The following is an 18,909-nucleotide window of genomic DNA, read 5'->3' as shown; positions in this document are numbered from 1 at the left end:
TAAGGAAACAATTGGGCCTGTAGAATCATCTTATTTTCAAGGATGCTGACAATGGACAGCTCCATTGGTGACTTAGGGGACCTGCCTGGCCTCAGCTCCTCAGAAAACCAGGTCACTTACGTGCCTGAACACGGATTCAATGCCATAGTTTGAAAATTTGATGTCGAATGAGTTTGCTTCCCTTCCCCTGCCAAGCAGGTGCCTGCGTCTCACAGCCCTTCCCTATGTCCGGATCAGTGGGATGTGTGCACACGCTTCGGCGGGGTAAAGCAAGGCAGCTCCTGAGGACTCCTTCCCCGCTATGTGCCGTCAGTGCAGCACCCCTGAACCACGGGAGATGTAGCCGACTCACAAGCCAAGCACTGTGTCGCTCTTCGGGGTGCACTTGGAACGCCAAGGCTCTAGGACCAGCTCATCCCAGCTGCCATTCTCCTTCTGGCCGCCAGGGGGCAGCAGGCGCAGCTTGGAGACGGCGTGGACTGAGAAGGGCCGCGCTGACGTGAGCGGGTCCCGCCCCAGCAGCAGGAGGGGGAGTGAGGAGCTTGGCTGTGTGCGACCAGCCCGGCCTCTCGGGCGCCTGGCGGGAGGGGAAGAGGACAGTTACTTGGCGGCTCGGAGCAGGCGCTGCCGCAGTGGAGCTCGGAGTCTCTGCTAACCGGACACACACAGCCGTCGCCCCGCCGCCATGTCCAAGGAGGTGAAGAAGCCTTTCAGCCAGACCATGGCCGAGTGGCGGCAGTTCGTGTACAACCCGCGCAGCGGCGAGTTTCTGGGGCGCACGGCCAAGAGCTGGGGTAAGGGAATGGCGAGGGGCCCGGCCAGGAGCCGAGGGCGGGCGGGTGAAGAAGGAGCCGTTGGGTGGGGGCGCGAGGAGCCACGAGGCGCCTCTCTGGAAGCCGTTACTTTCGCCACGTTCGGATCTAAAAATAGCCTGACTGTGATAATGCGCCGGTGCAGGGTGTGTTGGGGGGGGGGGCACTTGGAGCCCGCGTGCTGGTTCCGCGGCACCCGCCCCGCCTTTCCTGTTCGTCTTGGCTCAGGGTGGGCTGGTGGGGCAGAGCGGGTTGGTAATCGGGCCGCTACAGCAGCGGCCTGAGGGAAGCATCTCTCAGTACGTCCTCCGCTGATTCACTCTCCACGTAAATGCTGCAGTGAGGCTCAGCAGGCTCCTTCTCCGTGTCAGCTGCGTAGGGATGGGGAGGGAGGAGGAGTCTGGTGGCGTAACGGTAGCAGGTTACAGCTGCAAACTCCCGATGCTAGGAGTGGGGCCATCTCCCTCCTCACTGATCTCTTCTATGGTATTACTGCAGCCACACGGGTGTCATGCATGCTCCCGTATATTCCTTATTGGCATGACAATTTGGGGAGCTCTAACCTGTCAGTGGTGAATGAGGTGTCCTCTGGGGTGCTGCTGCTGGAGGTGGGGAAGAGGACTGGTCTTTGAGTTGTCAGTCTGCCCACAGCTTTCAAAAGTAGGAGGAATGGATCTGTAACTTGCATTACCTTGCTTAAGGTTGGCCCTAGATTGAATTTTCTGGGATCTTCCTTTACAGATGTGGCTGATAACAGTAGCTTTTCCACATGACCGTATGGAAGACTGTTTTCATTCCCTCCCTAATTTTCCCATTGCCTCCCCTGGGAGCTGGAACAGGAGGGAGATGAAATGTTATCTCCCAAATTCTTAAACTACAATAGTGAAAAAATGTTAAGTATTAATAAATTACTCCACTCCTCAAGGGAAATGTATATTTCTTGGCTTCAGATAGCACCCTATCTGCTCCTAAAATTTTGATACAGTTGAGATATTTAAATAGCTGTGCTTATAAAATCAACAACAATTTCAGCACGGTGTTGAGCAGTGCTGGACATATGCACAGCCTGGTACAAACTCCATGAGTAGTAACACACAGAACATGCAGAGGGTGTGCTCTCAGGTTGCCTGTCAGGAGAGGGCCCTGGTTCTGACATGAGCTCTCCTCCATTCAGATGGAAATAAGATCCTGCTAGCTACTCTGCCACTCAAATAGAGGAAGAGGAGGAAGAGAGGAAATTTCCACTCTGTTGTTGTCTTGTGACTTCTCTGTTCAGGCACCCCATCAGCAGGTTCTCTTAAAGTGCGTGGGTTGAATGAATGGGTGTGTGGTTAAGTGATCACAGAAGCATATTTGTGTACTGAAACAGATAGCATTAACAACTATAAGTGCTTTAGAAATGGTCAGCGTATTTTAAGGAAAAACAAAGATGTTTATCCATGATCAGGCTTGGCAGAATTAGATTTAAAAAAAAAATTTTGATGGATGATATGGATGTTTATTTTTAAGTATTTTTTATCTATTTAAATTTTCACAGTTGCAGGAAATCATGGGTGTTAGACAGTGGGTGGGGGTCCGATGATTATTTCATGACAGTAGAAATTCAAAAAGTTAGCTTTATAACCATTAAGACACAAATTATGAACCTCACAGGTCAAAATATACAAAATAAATATCTTTAAATCAATCTTAAAGTTCTTAAGCAACATAAGAAAAATGCTGCTTATCTGTAAATTTCTATCATCAGTGGAAATATTTTTTCTGGCAGCTTGTATATGTATGGTGAAATCAGTGTTTACTGACAATTACTGATAAAAATCTAATCCTTTCAAGCTTGTAACTTACTTTACTAGAGAGCACCTTTGTAATATTGCCATCCTTGTCCCTTCCTGTGCCATGGCATACTGTCTATAAAATTGTTTTTAATAGCAAACCTACCTTAATCTGGAGTTGAGTGATTGTTCTATTTTACAGCCAGCTCACTCAGTAAAGTTACTTTCCCATTTCAAGAATAAATTCAGTAAATACGTTCACTAATGAACCTTTATATACTTTATGTAATGTTGTTTGTTTACTTTGTTCTTTAACAGGAATTCAGGTGATGGGTGTGTGGTAAAGAGATTAAATGTTCCTAAGTAATTATTCCTTAATGTCAATGCTTAACTCTGCATTCACACACATCATTTTGTATGCTATGGGGGTGTTAGTTCAGACATTTCATGCTTAATATATTGAACCTATTATGTCTGGCTACTTAAATATTCCTGAAATTTTGAGTCTTCAGTTTATCTTCATCCATTTATGTATGACTTTTGACGGTAACTGCTAAGAAGAAAAAATTGTATTTGATTACAAATCGAAATTGTTTGCCTTACAACTTTTAAACAGCTCTGTCAACACTATGGGAAAGAGGTGAGAGAGGCTGTTGTTTACCAACTCCCTTGGGAGCAATTTGAGCAGCTACTGTCCCTTGTTGGCCTTGCTGGTGGTCTGTGGGTTCTTCAGGAAGAGCAGGATAGTTCAGATGGCCCTGTCTGAGGTTAGGGGAATACCTAGTAAAAGATGGCTCCTCATCCTTCAGCCAGTCGCTCAGGATAGTTCAGGAAAGCGCTAAAAAGAGAATTAGTTACGGTTCCCTGATTCTCTGCCCGAGCCCAAAATAGAGCCTTGAGGTTGCTCTAACTTCTATCAAGTTGGCAGCTTACCTAGAGAACACATTCCAGTTGCAGGGAGCCAGAGTGAAACATGTTCAGACTGCTCCTCCTCAATCCCTCTAGCCATGTCTGTACTACCATTTATGTCGGTATAACTTACATCTCTTGGGTGTGAATAAGCCATTCCCCTCAGTGACATAAGTTACGCTGACCTAAATGCTGATGTGGACAGCTACTGCTGCTCGTTGGAAGTGGATTAATTAAGTCGATGGGAGAGCTCTTTCCTATGGGCTTAGAGAAGCTATACTAGACAACGTATAGCAGTGTAGCTGCATGCTTTCTAGTGTAGCTATAGCTTCTGACATGTCCACTGCACCAGTAGCTGCAAAGAGGGAGACGCATAGGAGCTGGTTATGCTAGAATCTATGCATTTAGGGGACTCCTCCATGGCAGGGGAACATCCAGAAAAGGAAATGCTGGTCATTCCTGCCAGCCTGAACTGTAGAACAGGGTGAAGAATCTGTCTCCAAAGTATTGATTGTAGATGCTTGACCACCAAAATTTTTGGCTGAAAAGGTAGGATGCTACTGAGTAATATGTGATTTGACTGGGTGTGTGTATTGGGAGAAGTTCCAATAAATAGTCAATATTTCTCCCGCCTCCTTAGGAGACAACTGGAGACTTTTTCTTAACTTTATGTATGTGTCCTCCTTTTTCCTTGTATCATTGTTGAAAGGATGTGCTATGTTTCTTTTTGAAGGTGGGGAGTTCTGTAGTGAACAATGCACAATGGTGATGTGACTTAAGCAGAAGGTGTTGTTCAAGAGATCAGCTGCTACATGTGTTTTGGCCCATTTTGAACTGTTTTAAAATTGATGCACTCATTTAATAAAAACTAACTCTACAGTAGCAAATTATATATATAAAAATATAAATACAAATCAAGGTTCATTAGCATTTCCTGTGAAAAACGGGGAAAATAGTATGCTCAGAAAACTTAATATAAGCTAAAAGGCAAAAGATATGCTGATTATATTGGAATAGTTATTTTCGGTGCCTAAAACAGGTATAGATCTATAATCCTAATATGGTTAATTGAAACACTTTCACTAACTTTTTTTAATTTTCCTGTGTTTACAGAAGTTAAAAAAAGCTCTCTTGTTCCCTGCATCCAAACTACAGGTGAATCTTAAGTTGATGGCTCTGATTGTCTAGCATGTTTACCATTAATTTTATTTGCCCTTTTTACCTTCTGAATGCCATGGGGATATAATTATTTACCCTAGGTATTCAGCTGTCTAAGATGATTATTGGATATAAGCATACTACGTGTGCTGGCTCAAGGAGCACCATTAAATCTTTATTCATTGTGTAGCATACTCTTTGTTGTATCGAGCATATGCTGAGTTTTTTCATAAGAGTATCTCTGTACTTCCCTGATCTAGCATCTGCAGTAATAATGGATTATCCATGAATATAGCATGGTAGTGAGTACTACTGTCTGGTAGTGCAGTTAATGCAGTCATTATGCATTATCAGGATTTACCGCCCACCCCCGTGCTCCTCCCCATGAATGCTCTTATTTCACACTATCATGACTTTGGAAATGTGGTTGATTCATGTTCCTCTTATGATCTGCTTGTGGAAGATACCATATCACAGGAATGCAGTCTGCCCTGAATGACAGTTAAAGTACTGTATTCATTGCAGTATATTTTAATGTAAAGATTATAAAATTGTGATAGATGCTTTCTTTTGTATACTCTTTCATAAACATACAAGAAAATGAATTACACTACCAATAGGTCTAAAAATTTGTGTGACTTTCTAAATTAATCAAATATAAAATGTTGGAATTTTTTTAATTCATATATAATACTTTAGTCACTTCATTAAGTGTGAGTTCTCTGTCAAAACTGTGATTCTTAGGGCTGGATCAGTCCTCTGTCATAAACTGACCAGTTGTGAAACATGCACAGAATAAATTTACCTATAAATTCCTAAAAGTTAAAAATTAGGAAAGCTAATTATTTGATATAGATCATAGTAACTTAATAAGTACTGGATATATACAAAAAGAAAAGGAGTACTTGTGGCACCTTAGAGACTAACAAATTTATTTGAGCATAAGCTTTCGTGAGCTACAGCTCACTTCATCGGATGCATACAGTGGAAAATACAGTGGGGAAATTTATATACATAGAGAACATGAAACAATGGGTGTTACCATACACACTGTAAGGAGAATGATCACTTAAGGTGAGCTATTACCAGCAGGAGAGCAGGGGGGAAAAAACCTTTTGTAGTGATAATCAAGGTGGGCCATTTCCAACAGTTGACAAGAACGTCTGAGGAACAGTGGTGAGTGTGGGGGAGAATAAACATGGGGAAGTAGTTTTACTTTGTGTAATGACCCATCCACTCCCAGTCTCTGTTCAAGCCTAAGTTAATTGTATCCAGTTTGCAAATTAATTCCAATTCAGCAGTCTCTCGTTGGAGTCTGTTTTTGAAGTTTTTTTTTTTTTTTTTTTTGAAGAATTGCAACTTTTAGGACTGTAATCGAGTGACCAAAGAGATTGAAGTGTTCTCCAACTGGTTTTTGAATGTTATAATTCTTGACGTCTGACTTGTGTCCATTTATTCTTTTACGTAGAGACTGTCCAGTTTGGCCAATGTACATGGCAGAGAGGCATTGCTGGCACATGATGGTATATATCACATTGGTAGATGTGCAGGTGAATGAGCCTCTCTGATAGTGTGGCTGATGTGATTAGGCCCTATGATGGTGTCCCCTGACTAGATATGTGGACACAGTGGGCAACGGGCTTTGCTGCAAGGATAGGTTCCTGGGTTAGTGGTTTGTTGTGTGGTGTGTGGTTGCTGGTGAGTATTTGCTCAGGTTGGGGGGCTGTCTGTAAGCAAGGACTGGCCTGTCTCCCAAGATCTGTGAGAGTGATGGGTCGTCCTTCAGGATAGGTTGTAGATCCTTGATGATGCATTGGAGAGGTTTTAGTTGTGGGCTGAAGGTGATGGCTAGTGGCGTTCTGTTATTTTCTTTGTTGGGCCTGTCCTGTAGTAGGACTTGTGGGTACTCTTCTGGCTCTGTCAATCTGTTTCTTCACTTCAGCAGATGGGTATTGTAGTTGTAAGAATGCTTGATAGAGATCTTGTAGGTGTTTGTCTCTGTCTGAGGCGTTGGAGCAAATGAGGTTGTATCATAGAGCTTGGCTGTAGACAGTGGATCATGTGGTGTCGTCTGGATGAAAGCTGGAGGCATGTAGGTAGGAATAGTGGTCAGTAGGTTTCCGGTATAGGGTGGTGTTTATGTGACCATCGCTTATTAGCACCTTTGTGTCTAGGAATTGGATCTCTTGTGTGGACTGGTCCAGGCTGAGGTTGATGGTGGGTTGGAAATTGTTGAAATCATGGTGGAATTCCTCAAGGGCTTCTTTTCCATGGGTCCAGATGATGATGTCATCAGTATAGCACAAGTAGAGTAGGGGCATTAGGGGACGAGAGCTGAGGAAGCGTTGTTCTAAGTCAGCCATAAAAATGTTGGTATACTGTGGGGCCATGCGGGTACCCATAGCAGTGCCGCTGATTTGAAAGTATACATTGTTCCCAAATGTGAAATAGTTATGAGTGAGGACAAAGTCACAAAGTTCAGCCACCAGGGTTGCCATGACATTATCGGGGGTACTGTTCCTGACGGCTTGTAGTCCATCTTTGTGTGGAATGTTGGTGTAGAGGGCTTCTACATCCATAGTGGCCATGATGGTGTTTTCAGGAAGATCACCGATGGATTGTAGTTTCCTCAGGAAGTCAGTGGTGTCTCAAAGATAGCTGGGAGTGCTTGTAGCTTAGGGCTTGAGGAGGGAGTCTACATAGCCAGACAATCCTGCTGTCAGGGTACCAATTCCTGAGATGATGGGGTGTCCAGGATTTCCAGGTTTATGGATCTTGGGTAGCAGATAGAATACCCCTGGTCGGGGTTCCAGGGGTGTGTCTGTGTGGATTTGTTCTTGTACTTTTTCAGGGAGTTGCTTGAGCAAATGCTGTAGTTTCTTTTGGTAACCCTCAGTGGGATCAGAGTGTAATGGCTTGTAGAAAGTGGTGTTGGACAGCTGCCGAGCAGCCTCTTGTGCATATTCCGATCTATTCATGAAGACGACAGCACCTCCTTTGTCAGCCTTTTTGATTATGATGTCAGAGTTGTTTCTGAGGCTGTGGATGGCATTGTGCTCTGCATGGCTGAGGTTATGGGGCAAGTGATGCTGCTTTTCCACAATTTCAGCCTGTGCACGTCGGCGGAAGCACTCTATGTAGAAGTCCAGTCTGTTGTTTCAACCTTTAGGAGGAGTCCACCCAGAATCCTTCTTTTTGTAGTCTTGGTAGGAAGGTCTCTGTGGGTTAGTATGTTGTTCAGAGGTGTGTTGGAAATATTCCTTGAGTCGGAGATGTCGAAAATAGGATTCTAGGTCACCACAGAACTGTATCATGTTCATGGGGGTGGAGGGGCAGAAGGAGAGGCCCCGAGATAGGATAGATTCTTCTGCTGGGCTAAGAGTATAGTTGGATAGATTAACAATATTGCTGGGTGGGTTAAGGGAACCATTGTTGTGGCCCCTTGTGGCATGTAGTAGTTTAGATAGTTTAGTGTCCTTTTTCTTTTGTAGAGAAGCAAAGTGTGTGTTTTTGTGAAGTCCAGCTGCAAGGAAGTTTGTATGGAAGGTTGTTTTTTTATGAGAGTATCCAGTTTTGAGAGCTCATTCTTAATCTTTCCCTGTTTGCTGTAGAGGGTGTTGATCAGGTGCTTCCGCAGTTTCTTTGAGAGTGTGTGGCACAAGCTGTCAGCATAGCCTGTGCGGTATGAAGATTGTAATGGATTTTTTACCTTCAGTCCTTTTGATTTCCATCTATTTACATTTGGAAAGGAAGGTGTTGTCTGTCTGTATCTGTATGAGTTTTTTCATGAAGTTGATAGATTTCCACTCCATACAGCTAAATTCAGTGCCTTGCATAATGACAGGTTTCAGAGTAGCAGCTGTGTTAGTCTGTATCCACAAAAAGAAAAGGAGGACTTGTGGCACCTTAGAGACTAACAAATTTATTTGAGCATAAGCTTTCGTGAGCTACAGTTCACTTCATCGGATGCATTCAGTGGAAAATACAGTGGGGAGATTTATACACACAGAGAACATGAAACAATGGGTGTTATCATACACACTATAATGAGAGTGAGCAGGTAAGGTGAGCTGTTACCAGCAGGAGAGCGGGGGGAGAGGGGGTGGGCGGAAAAAATCTTTTGTAGTGATAATCAAGGTGGGCCATTTCCAGCAGTTGACAATAACATCTGATGAACACTGGGGGGGGGGGGGAAATAAACAATACATTGGCCAAACTGGACATGTAAATGTACATGGCAGAGGGGCATTGCTGGCACATGATGGCATATATCACATTGGTAGATGTGCAGGTGAACGAGCCTCTGATAGTGTGGCTGGTGTGATTAGGTCCTATGATGATGTCCCCTGAATAGATATGTGGACACACATACTCTTCAGAAACAGACTCCAACGAGAGACTGCTGAATTGGAATTAATATGCAAACTGGATACAATTAACTTAGGCTTGAATAAAGACTGGGAGTGGATGGGTCATTACACAAAGTAAAACTATTTCCCCATGTTTATTCCCCCCCCCCCCCGTCGTTCCTCAGAGGTTCTTGTCAACTGCTGGAAGTTACAGTGTGTATGGTAACACCCATTGTTTCATGTTCTCTGTGTGTATAAATCTCCCCACTGTATTTTCCACTGAATGCATCTGATGAAGTGAGCTGTAGCTCACGAAAGCTTATGCTCAAATAAATTTGTTAGTCTCTAAGGTGCCACAAGTCCTCCTTTTCTTTTTGCGGTTACAGACTAACATGGCTGCTACTTTGAAACTTGAAATGCCATAGCTATTCTGCATTGGCAACACTCCATGTTTCTTCTTCTTCTTCTTATTATTATTTTTAGCAGAAGTGGCACAATAATTTCTGCAACTGGGCAGATAAGACATAGGTTTCAGAGTAGCAGCCGTGTTAGTCTGTATTCGCAAAATGAAAAGTAGTACTTGTGGCACCTTAGCAACTAACACATTTATTTGGTTAGTCTCTAAGGTGCCACAAGTACTCCTTTCTCTTTTTTAGATAAAATATAATTATCTTTAATATCTGTCCTCTTATCGCAATTTCTATTAGAGTTCAGTGCTGCCAAAAGAGTTTGAATTAAACAGTTTTAAAACTAAATGTTTGTTGCTAAAATAAAGACAATCTTGCTGACCAGATGGAAGTTGTGACCAGCCATGTTGACATTAATTTTGTTGAAATGTTGATCTTGTTGTTGTCTGCAGTTAGACTCCTCTGAAGAAATAGAGCATTTTGATTTAAAATTTAGAAACTAGATGTGAGAGAAACTCGTTTATCTCCTTTCATGTCTTAGATTTTATTTTATTTCACTCTCTAACATTTATGTTTCAACCCCCAAACACTCTCCCATTTTATGTCTAAAAATCTGTCCATCACATCTCCAACTCATGGCATGTATACTCCACTCATTTGAGCTCATTTTACTGCTGCTTAAATCCCCTTCTATGCATTAGTTTCCTTTTATCTTACTATTGTCTCCCTTTCTATGACTCCTTAGCCTTGTGTCTCCAGATGAAAACATTAAATTCTCTTGCTCATTATGCTGAAATCATTGTGATTTGGGTAATACAAGTTTCCATTCTGTAGTTCAGGAACTAAGGTTTCTCTCTAAGGTTTATTTAAACTGATTAAAATATATGGTGGTGGTACTGTAGAGTATGTATGACTCCTACCGTGATGACAGTTATGTTGAATTGATGCTATGTATTTAATATGAACTGGCTTAGTTTTTCAGCAGATTTAAAAAATCATACTTGATGGTGCTTAAAATCTTCAACTGAAGTTTTAAACAATATTTAAAATAAGTATAACTTAATCTAATGAACAACAAAACATTTGCTACAAAAGAAGCTATCTTAGTAGGAAGGATTTTAGGGACATGACATCAAGGAGGGAAATATTGTAGACCTGCTTCACTTGCTTGAGTTCAGAATTGGATGTTGCTGTAGTCAAAAGAATATAAAACAATTTGGGGTTTTTTCTGACTTCTGTAGGAGTCCTGCTGATCTTCAAACAGGAAATCTGTTTCACAATTTACTGTTAACCCTTTCTGTGATCAGGACTTTGAGATTGTCTGAAGAAGTGGTATAAATTATAATATGAAGTTTCTTTCCTTTCAGCAGTTGTCCTCAAAATTAAATGGTCAAGATAGAGCAGAGTTCAGGCTTTCCCTGTAGGCACAGTTTACCCACAGTGTGGAGCCTTGAAGGTTTGTGGGATAGAGAAGTTTGCCAAAAATCAGACTCCCATCTATCTGTATGTATTTGAGAAGATAAAGCTTTTTATCAGGAAACTATCTGTTGTTCCTCAACCCAGTGTTCTGAAAGTTCAGAAAATGCTTCTGGCTGTTTGAATTGAATTTGAAATTTGCACTTTTAAATCTCTTGCTGGGATTCCGTAGCTTCTCAGGGAAACATCCTTCCCTTTAATGTCTTGTATACTATGTTCTTGGTGACATATCCCTAGTAGTATATATAAGGAGATGAATTTATTATTTCAAGTGTTAGGCTCACATGCTATTGGGTACTATACACCTGATGGGATGATAAAATAACTGCAGCTGGCTATTATACTGAAAAGTGACAGTTTATCAATTTTGAGACGTTATTGGAGATACAACTTAGTGGTTAAACTGTAAACTAGATCCTGTTGTGAATTTAAAAATCCTGTAGTAATGTAGGACAAAACTGACAATTTCTCACGATTCTAAAATCTCTTCATAGCTTTTAATCTATTGGATAACTTTAAAAAATTCCCTATAGCATCCATACAGTGTTAACTTCATCTGTTTTTTCTGCAACAGAAGTTAGTCCTTTTCTGAGCTGTACTTGTTGTTTACATTGACTACACTGAAGTAGCACAAGGAAATAAACCATTTCAACCAGTTTGGTTTGTGCTGTTAACACAAATTCATGTTTGGTAAATGGAATGTGTCAGTGTTGTACTAAAGGAAACTTTTCAGATTAATTGCTGAGAGTGCAGAAAATTTATGAGAAATAGAGCTTCTTAATAGTAGCTTGCTATACAAAGAGCTTTAAGGTATGTTTCTACACCAAACACACTCAGGAATCAGGTCTGTTAAACAAGGTCATGACACTTTTAGATTTTTAGAGTTCCTTCTGTTTACTGATCAACATTTATTACCTTTTTACTTATGCTATCCCGTAAGAGCTAACACAGCTACATCAGTGTGAACTGAATTTTTTCTCCTGTTCATTTCTCACTTATTGGTCAGAGTGTAAGATGAAGTGATAAGACAACCTAATGAATGATGTAGAGCAGGTCAGGGTTCTTATACTTCATAACTTTTTTTTTTTTTACAATAATTTGCCTGCTGCTTTTTAGTTCATCTCCATTTAAGATCATGCAGAACATCACTCCCTTCCTTTTGATCACAAAATCCTGTAGCGACTGTAGTAGTTGTTCACATGGAAAAGTGATAATAGAGAAACATTTAATAGGTTCAGTTTCCTTAAATGAAACTTGGTAACTGGAAATTAGGAGACCTTATGACCAGTCAGCTCTTTGTATAGTTTGGGAATCTCTGTAGAGTTACCAGTAAACCTTAATTTTAAATTACCAGACATACACAAATTAGAACTGCCCTTGGTCATTATTCAGAGTTTTGGCTGGGAGGAAGAGGAGAAGATGCAGAACCCATCTGTGCTTTTCCCCAAGCCTTTAGGGAGGAAGTGGGTTGAGTGTGTGTGGCAGGCAATTAGAGTGAAAAAGGCAGAAATTACAAAATTTCGAAAGTATTTACTCTTAGTTTAAAAATAAAACCCCAAACTTGCCATTCCTGATTTAGTGGCCAGATTTTCTTTTCGTACAAAGGGGTGGAATCTGCTTCTAATCCCTCCACCCCAGCCAAAAAAAGGAGAGGAGTCCCCCCTGTGGGCATAGAGTTGGCATAGCTCTCTTTGAATGTTGCTCTCTTCATAGCCCCAGTACAAGATGTATGTTGGCAGTGGTGTGAGGTGTGGCAGGTGCTATGGTGGTGATCAGCAGGCGGACAGTCTCTTGGCAACTTTTGCCAGCTGGTGGATGTTAGAGCAGCTCCTAGGAGAAAGCATAAACTTGGTACAGCAAAGAATCTGTAGTCCAGATCTTCTAAGTAAGAGAAATGTTTTTTACCCTATATTGTTGAATGCCATTTATTTGTATGAATATTTCCAACAGACACTTTAACCTTGAGACTTCTGACTTTTGCTGCCTGAACATTGAGTTTGAAGTATGGCTTCTAAGGTAGGCAGTAAGCTACAAGTTAGCAAAATGAAGCCAGCTGTGATGTGGGAAAATATTTGTATAGGACTGCTTAGGCATCTACTAAAGCTGTATTTCCATCATGTTCGGAGATTATTTTTACTTTTGCTAAAGTACAAAAAAAATTGTGAAATCAGAATGAAATATGGCATTTTTGTAAGTTTTACTACATTCATATCAGGAAGAGGGAAATACAAATTTACAAGAATTTGCTTCTCTGGGCAATTGTACAGGCAAGACATAGTAAGGAAAGAGAGAGAGGTGCATTCAAAACTGAGAAGCCAAACAAACCACAAAAGACATTTGAGGAGAAATAAGAGTGGTGCTGTTCTCTTCCTTCCTAGGAGAGAGGAAATTACAAATTTGGTAGTTTAGCTACCATGTAAGAATGTAAAATATGGGGACTTCCTGGGAAAGACTCCTGGTGTGTAGTCAGCATATGTTCTCCCTTGCCCCATAGCCTCCATGGTAGCTGGGATCAGTGTGTGCATCATAGTGCTTTATCTCAAACCTCAGATCCCCCATCTGTTATATTGGGGGGGGGGGTGTCGGTATGTGTGTGTGTGTGTATATATATATATACATACACTCATCAAATGTTTTTGCAATACCTACTCAAATCTAGGTGTGTTTAGGACAATTATTTACCCTTAATTCTAAATTACTCTTTCTATGGGTTTACTTGACAACTAAGCTTAATGTTCTAAAAGAAAACCTACCAAACTTGACTATTTTAATTTTTATGCACAGAATATGCTCTTGTAAATGGATTACTGGAATAGCTTTAGTTACATAGTTCCAGAATGGACCGCATTCCTGTAAATTTACAGCTCAATCTAAGCCATTTTTGATAGGGATCACTTACATGGGTAATTGCATCCTTTACCCTCAAATTGACTTGTGATGCAGCACTTCAAAGATGAAAGCCTTCTGCCTCACTACACAGCAAAGGTGCACATTAATAGTGCTATGGCAGAGTGTCATATCTGGTTATTTTTAGGACCTATGAGATTGTGTAACCAGACAGTTACTTGAAATGTAGATTATTCTCCTTAGCACGTTTTCGAGGTGCAGTCCATAATTAATTGCACAATTCATCATTTTTTATCTTGCGGGCACATACTTTATTCCAAGCTTTCCATGCAAAAGCTCCCTACTTCACTTCCATTTTTGTAAAAAATTAATCACTATTGCCAGTGTGGTGAAAAACTCTGAGGTGATGAAGTGTTCAGGCCTGTTTTGAAATAGTATGTTAAAGAATACCAGTTGGCAAAATTAAACTAGATAACCTTGTATATCTTGGTCATCTCAAAGCCTTTTCAGTCTATTTCTTAACTAAAGGCTAGTGCCATTTTAAAAAATGTTCTATTAACTCCATAGCAGACTAGGCCAAGATGAGGATTCCAGCCAGTTGCATCCCAGCAGTGTTACTTAAGATCTTTAAATCCTTAATGACTGTGTCCAGTTTCCTCCCTCCTTTTCCACACACACTGTTCCTTCAAATACTCTTCACAGATGATATTCACGTGGTAACTTGAAAGCATCATGATTTTTCAAAGCTTGAGGCAATAAAAGTAACGTTTTAATATTAATTTGTTTGCATGCTGTTTATAGTAATTATAGATATTTATTTAATAAATGCCTTGAATCATCAGCAAACATTAGCTTTGCCTAGATATACTACAGTATAATGTAGCTTCTTACTAACCTTAATTTTTCAATTGATTTTGGGAGATACCAGAGAGGATGGGGGACGCTTGTCCATGAAGCTGCCTGTTTATCTAAGTTGGGGTCTCAAAGTCCCGGCCCGTGGGCCATTTGCAGCCCAAGAACCTGCAGCCCACAGAGGAGAGACGCAGGCCGACGTGCTGCCGGCAATCTCAACTACAGGTAGCTGCCCCCCCGCAGCTCCCATTGGCTGGGGAGAGGGACAGAGATACCATCACTAGTTGCCGGGCAGAGTCAGCCATGGAGGCAGCATCATTAGTTGCCGGGCAGAGTCAGCTATAGAGGCAGCATCACTTTTTTCCCACAATGAATACAAGTCAAAATACTGAACACAACTATCTAATGCACACCTTGCTGCAATCCTGAAGGCTTCAACCGCTCAGTCACTGAGGCCAAACATCAACAAACTGACAGAACTGAAGCGTTGCCAGGTGTCTTGACAAACACTAAAAACTCTCTAGCAGTCGAAGAATTGTATAAAGTTGTATGATGGTTTTATTATTTCTAAGAAATTTGAAATAAAAAATACAATATAAACGTTTTCTTTTCTGAACACCATCTTCAGTGACATTATTGGCCCGCTGGGAGGATCTGAGGACTGGCACTGGCCCTAAGGTAAATTGAGTTTGAGACCCCTGATTTAAATTATCAGTTTCATTCTCTAGACAGTTTCCCTTGGTGACAAATCTCCTGTAGTTTATTGGTACAGATCTACATTCACAATATTTAATGGTACATAAAGCTTGTAGAAAACACCTGAAGTGGGTAAACTAAGCTTAGCTCTAGATCAGCGGTTCTCAACCCATGGGCCGCATGCAGCCCACTTAGCACACAGCTGTGGCCCAGCTCAGCTGTGTGCTAAAGGCCATGCATTGCGGGCTCCTGGCTGTTTGGCCATGTGTGGCGGGCTCCCGGGTTCACCGCTGCAGGGTCAGGGTCCCCGCATGGCCCACAATGGTAAATAGGTTGAGAACCATTGGTCTATTCACTCTAGTTAGTTAAATGAAAAACTATATTAATGCTTTAAAAAGGAAAAAAAACCTAATCTGTTAATAAAATTGCTAAAGAAGTTGTGTAATGTGATCAGTCTAAACCCAATGTCCTGGATAGCTTGAGAAATGATTGCAAGATGTACCAGTTGTGTGTTGGATGTATTCTACAACCTTTTTATCCACATCACAAAACCACCTAACTTACTGTCTCATGTGCCTCAAGTTCTGCATCAGAAGAAGCAGCATATAGTCCACAATCAGCAAGTGAGAAATTCTACAGTTTTAATTTGTGTTCCCATTATAGCATCTTGTTTTTTGATCCAGGGCTCTCTAAACTTGGTGAAAATCTAATGTATAGTCACGTGGCTTGTAATCTGGTTGATTATTCACATGTAGTATTGCACGTAGAGGTCTCTTTACGCTGGGATACAATCAGTTGCTTGGCTCCCAGAAAGAGCAGCTTCAACAGAGCAAAAATTGTCCTCAGAAGATCTCCTGTTTAAGCTCTTTTAAAAAAAAAAAAAAAAAAAAAAAAGGAATGACCTTTCTTTTAAAAGCTGAACTTTATATATATGTTGGTGGGGGAACGTGCGCGTGTATATTTTACACAAAGGAAGGTCTGAAACACAAAGGAAGGTCTGTTTGGTATCTCTGTGTTTGAGGAGTGGGGACTGAGCACCTGATCCAACTCCTATTGAACTACAGTCCTGAGTGTCAGAGTAAAAATTAGAATCATGTTCAGTTTAAAATAAACATTTTGTTAATTTGAGTTCTTTAATTTTACAGGTCTAATCTTGCTGTTTTATCTGGTATTCTATGGTTTCCTAGCAGCACTCTTTACATTTACAATGTGGGTTATGCTTCAGACCCTGAGCGGAGATATTCCCAAATATCGTGACCGGATTTCTAGTCCAGGTAACTGTACTCTTAGTTTTATGTCTAGATTTTAAATTATAATATACAATTTATTCTAATAACTTTCTTTTAGGATAAAGTACATATTCCAATGTGGTGTAGTTTTAATTAGACTAATAAAGAGCTTTAAAGGAGGACTCTTTTATAATGGGTGAATCATTTGGGCTTTGTAGGTTTGCAGCACAAAGCCATTTATAGACTTTTTTTGGCCATATTTACTAACTGATGCTCTAAATTCACTCCTTTCTAGTTCTTCCTGGATTTTGCCATTTATTCTGAAAAACTTTTCAGATTAGTTTTACAGCTGTATCAGTCAATGAATGATAGTTTGGTTATTTCATTTACCAAAGGTAGTTGAAGCAGATATTTATGAAGTCACTAGGAGGTGAACTATCTCCAATTCAACAGGTTAATCATTAATATTTGGAGGATTTTCTTGCCATGCTGTATTAGGAGGAGAACATCACCAGACAGACATTTAAATTGTTTTATTTAACTAAAACAACAACATTATGTATTCTGGATTCTTTTCTTAACAGCAAATATATAATAATTTAACAAAACAAGCATATGAATTTTTGAATTTAGTTAAACAGCAAGTTTTTTAAAATCAGGTTTGTTTTTGTTAAAATTGTTTAACTAAAATAGTTAAATGAGATATTTAAAAAAAAAATTAAATAGACTGTCAGCTAGGTCAACATGAGGAACTTAAAATATTGGCTTCTGTAGCTAACTCAGTCATCTTCACCTTCATTTTCTCGTTTGTTCATAATCTGGAAAAGAAAACCAAGCTTTCCTGCTTTTTCAGGTCCCAAACAATTTCTCTATTTGGAATGAATTAGCCCTGAGGAAGAAAATATTCTTACACCGTCAGAAGAAGCTACTGCTGTTAAAAGTGAGATTATCACATCAACAGTCTCTGAATCCAAGTGCCTAAGTGACTTCCACCAGTTCACTGGTGTGACTTTCTTTAAAACATCATCAGCAAACATATATTTCTTGAATGGTTCACCCTTAGCTCTGAAGTGTATTATAGTTGGCATTATGGAAGGATGATTGCTGGATGTGCATGTCATAGCCAACTCCTCTTCAGTGGTTAAGGTATGGCCCTGGTACTGAGTATTGAGAATATTTGCAAGAAAATGAGTTGGAGATAGTGCTTGTTCCATTCGTTTTTTTTTAATGCTTGTAATTTAACTCTCATTGAATATTTCTCTTTTTAATATCTCACTCAGTTCCTTCCAAATTTAAACAGCGTCAGCAATAAAACAGCTGTTTCCCTGCATTTCCTACAAGGCTAAGGCTTCAGGGTACTCAGTATGTGTTCAACATTTTTCTTAAGCCCAATGTTGAGAACTTTGGCTGTGACAGTGTCATCCTTTTTTTCACTAGTTTGTTCACAGACTGTCATCAGATTAGGCCAGTTCTTGATATAGTGCTCAAAACAGTCCACTACTGAGTTCCATCGTATGTCTTGTGGGAGAGTTAGCTTGGTTCCTCCCACTTTTTTCAGAGCAGCTCCTGCAAAGTGGTTGTTACGGAAGTATTTTCAATTTCAACATTAGCCTTTATTTCTGGAACACTGAAGTCAGGCTAGGTGGTGCATCAAATGAGCACTGCAACCGTTTGTTAGTGGCTTGGGACTCTCTTCACTCTCTCCTAAATAAATTTCTTATTTTTGGATACATTTGCAACATTTGTCTATGACCAAGCTGCATACTAGACATTTTAATTTTTTTCACAGTTTGCTATAGCTTTTACTGCTACTTCTTATAAGTATTTCCAGATGTATCAATTGTTTCTGTAAGGAAGACATTCCCTTCTTCTGTTGTCACACAAGCACATACAACAGGATCATTGTGGACATTGTTCCACCCATCAAGACTCAGGTTAACAATTTCACCCTCTACACCTTATTTATGGTTGGTTCTGGATGATGGAGATTTTTTTGCTACAGGTGATATACTGTGACTACAGTGATGCGATGACTCACTGGCACGGTGCCTCCTGCTGGTTGTCTTGGGAATTAGCTCTTCCAGCCTGGAGTGTCCTCTGCAGGCCGGTGTCTTGCCCGGTGCCTCTTTACCTTGGGATGCTGCCCCCTGGCAGTGCCCCCGTTCTCTGGCCTCCCCTCTGAGGGGAACCCCCAACTCTCTATCGCCACCTTGCCTCAGTGGCTACTGCCAGTCATCATCTAGCCCCTGCTCACTGGAGCAGACTGCAGTCTGTAAACCACTCATCATTGGCAAGGGGGTTGGACCAGCTGCCTCTACCTATTCCCAGGCTACACCTTGGTAGCCCCAGTACCTTTCCTGGCCTTTAGCAAGGCCTGCAGCCTGGATGTTTTCCAGGCTGGA

General features: G+C 40.9%; 1 protein-coding gene across 1 annotated transcript in view; it reads left to right on the top strand.

Annotated features, from left to right (window-relative positions):
- Nucleotides 1-499: 499 nt before the first annotated feature.
- Nucleotides 500-18,909, top strand: part of ATP1B3 (ATPase Na+/K+ transporting subunit beta 3) — a 54,074-nt gene continuing 35,664 nt past the window's right edge. The window contains exons 1-2 of the mRNA XM_084638292.1: nt 500-794; nt 16,424-16,552. Of these exons, the coding sequence (XP_084494418.1) occupies nt 686-794; nt 16,424-16,552 (238 nt within the window). The 5' untranslated portion in view covers nt 500-685. The remainder of the gene's footprint in view (nt 795-16,423; nt 16,553-18,909) is intronic.

Source organism: Lepidochelys olivacea (assembly GCF_965140295.1).
Source record: "Lepidochelys olivacea isolate rLepOli2 genome assembly, chromosome: 9".
Lineage (NCBI taxonomy): Eukaryota > Metazoa > Chordata > Testudines > Cheloniidae > Lepidochelys > Lepidochelys olivacea.
Note: the sequence above shows the minus strand (reverse complement) of the source record. Positions and strands in the feature narration are given on the sequence as shown.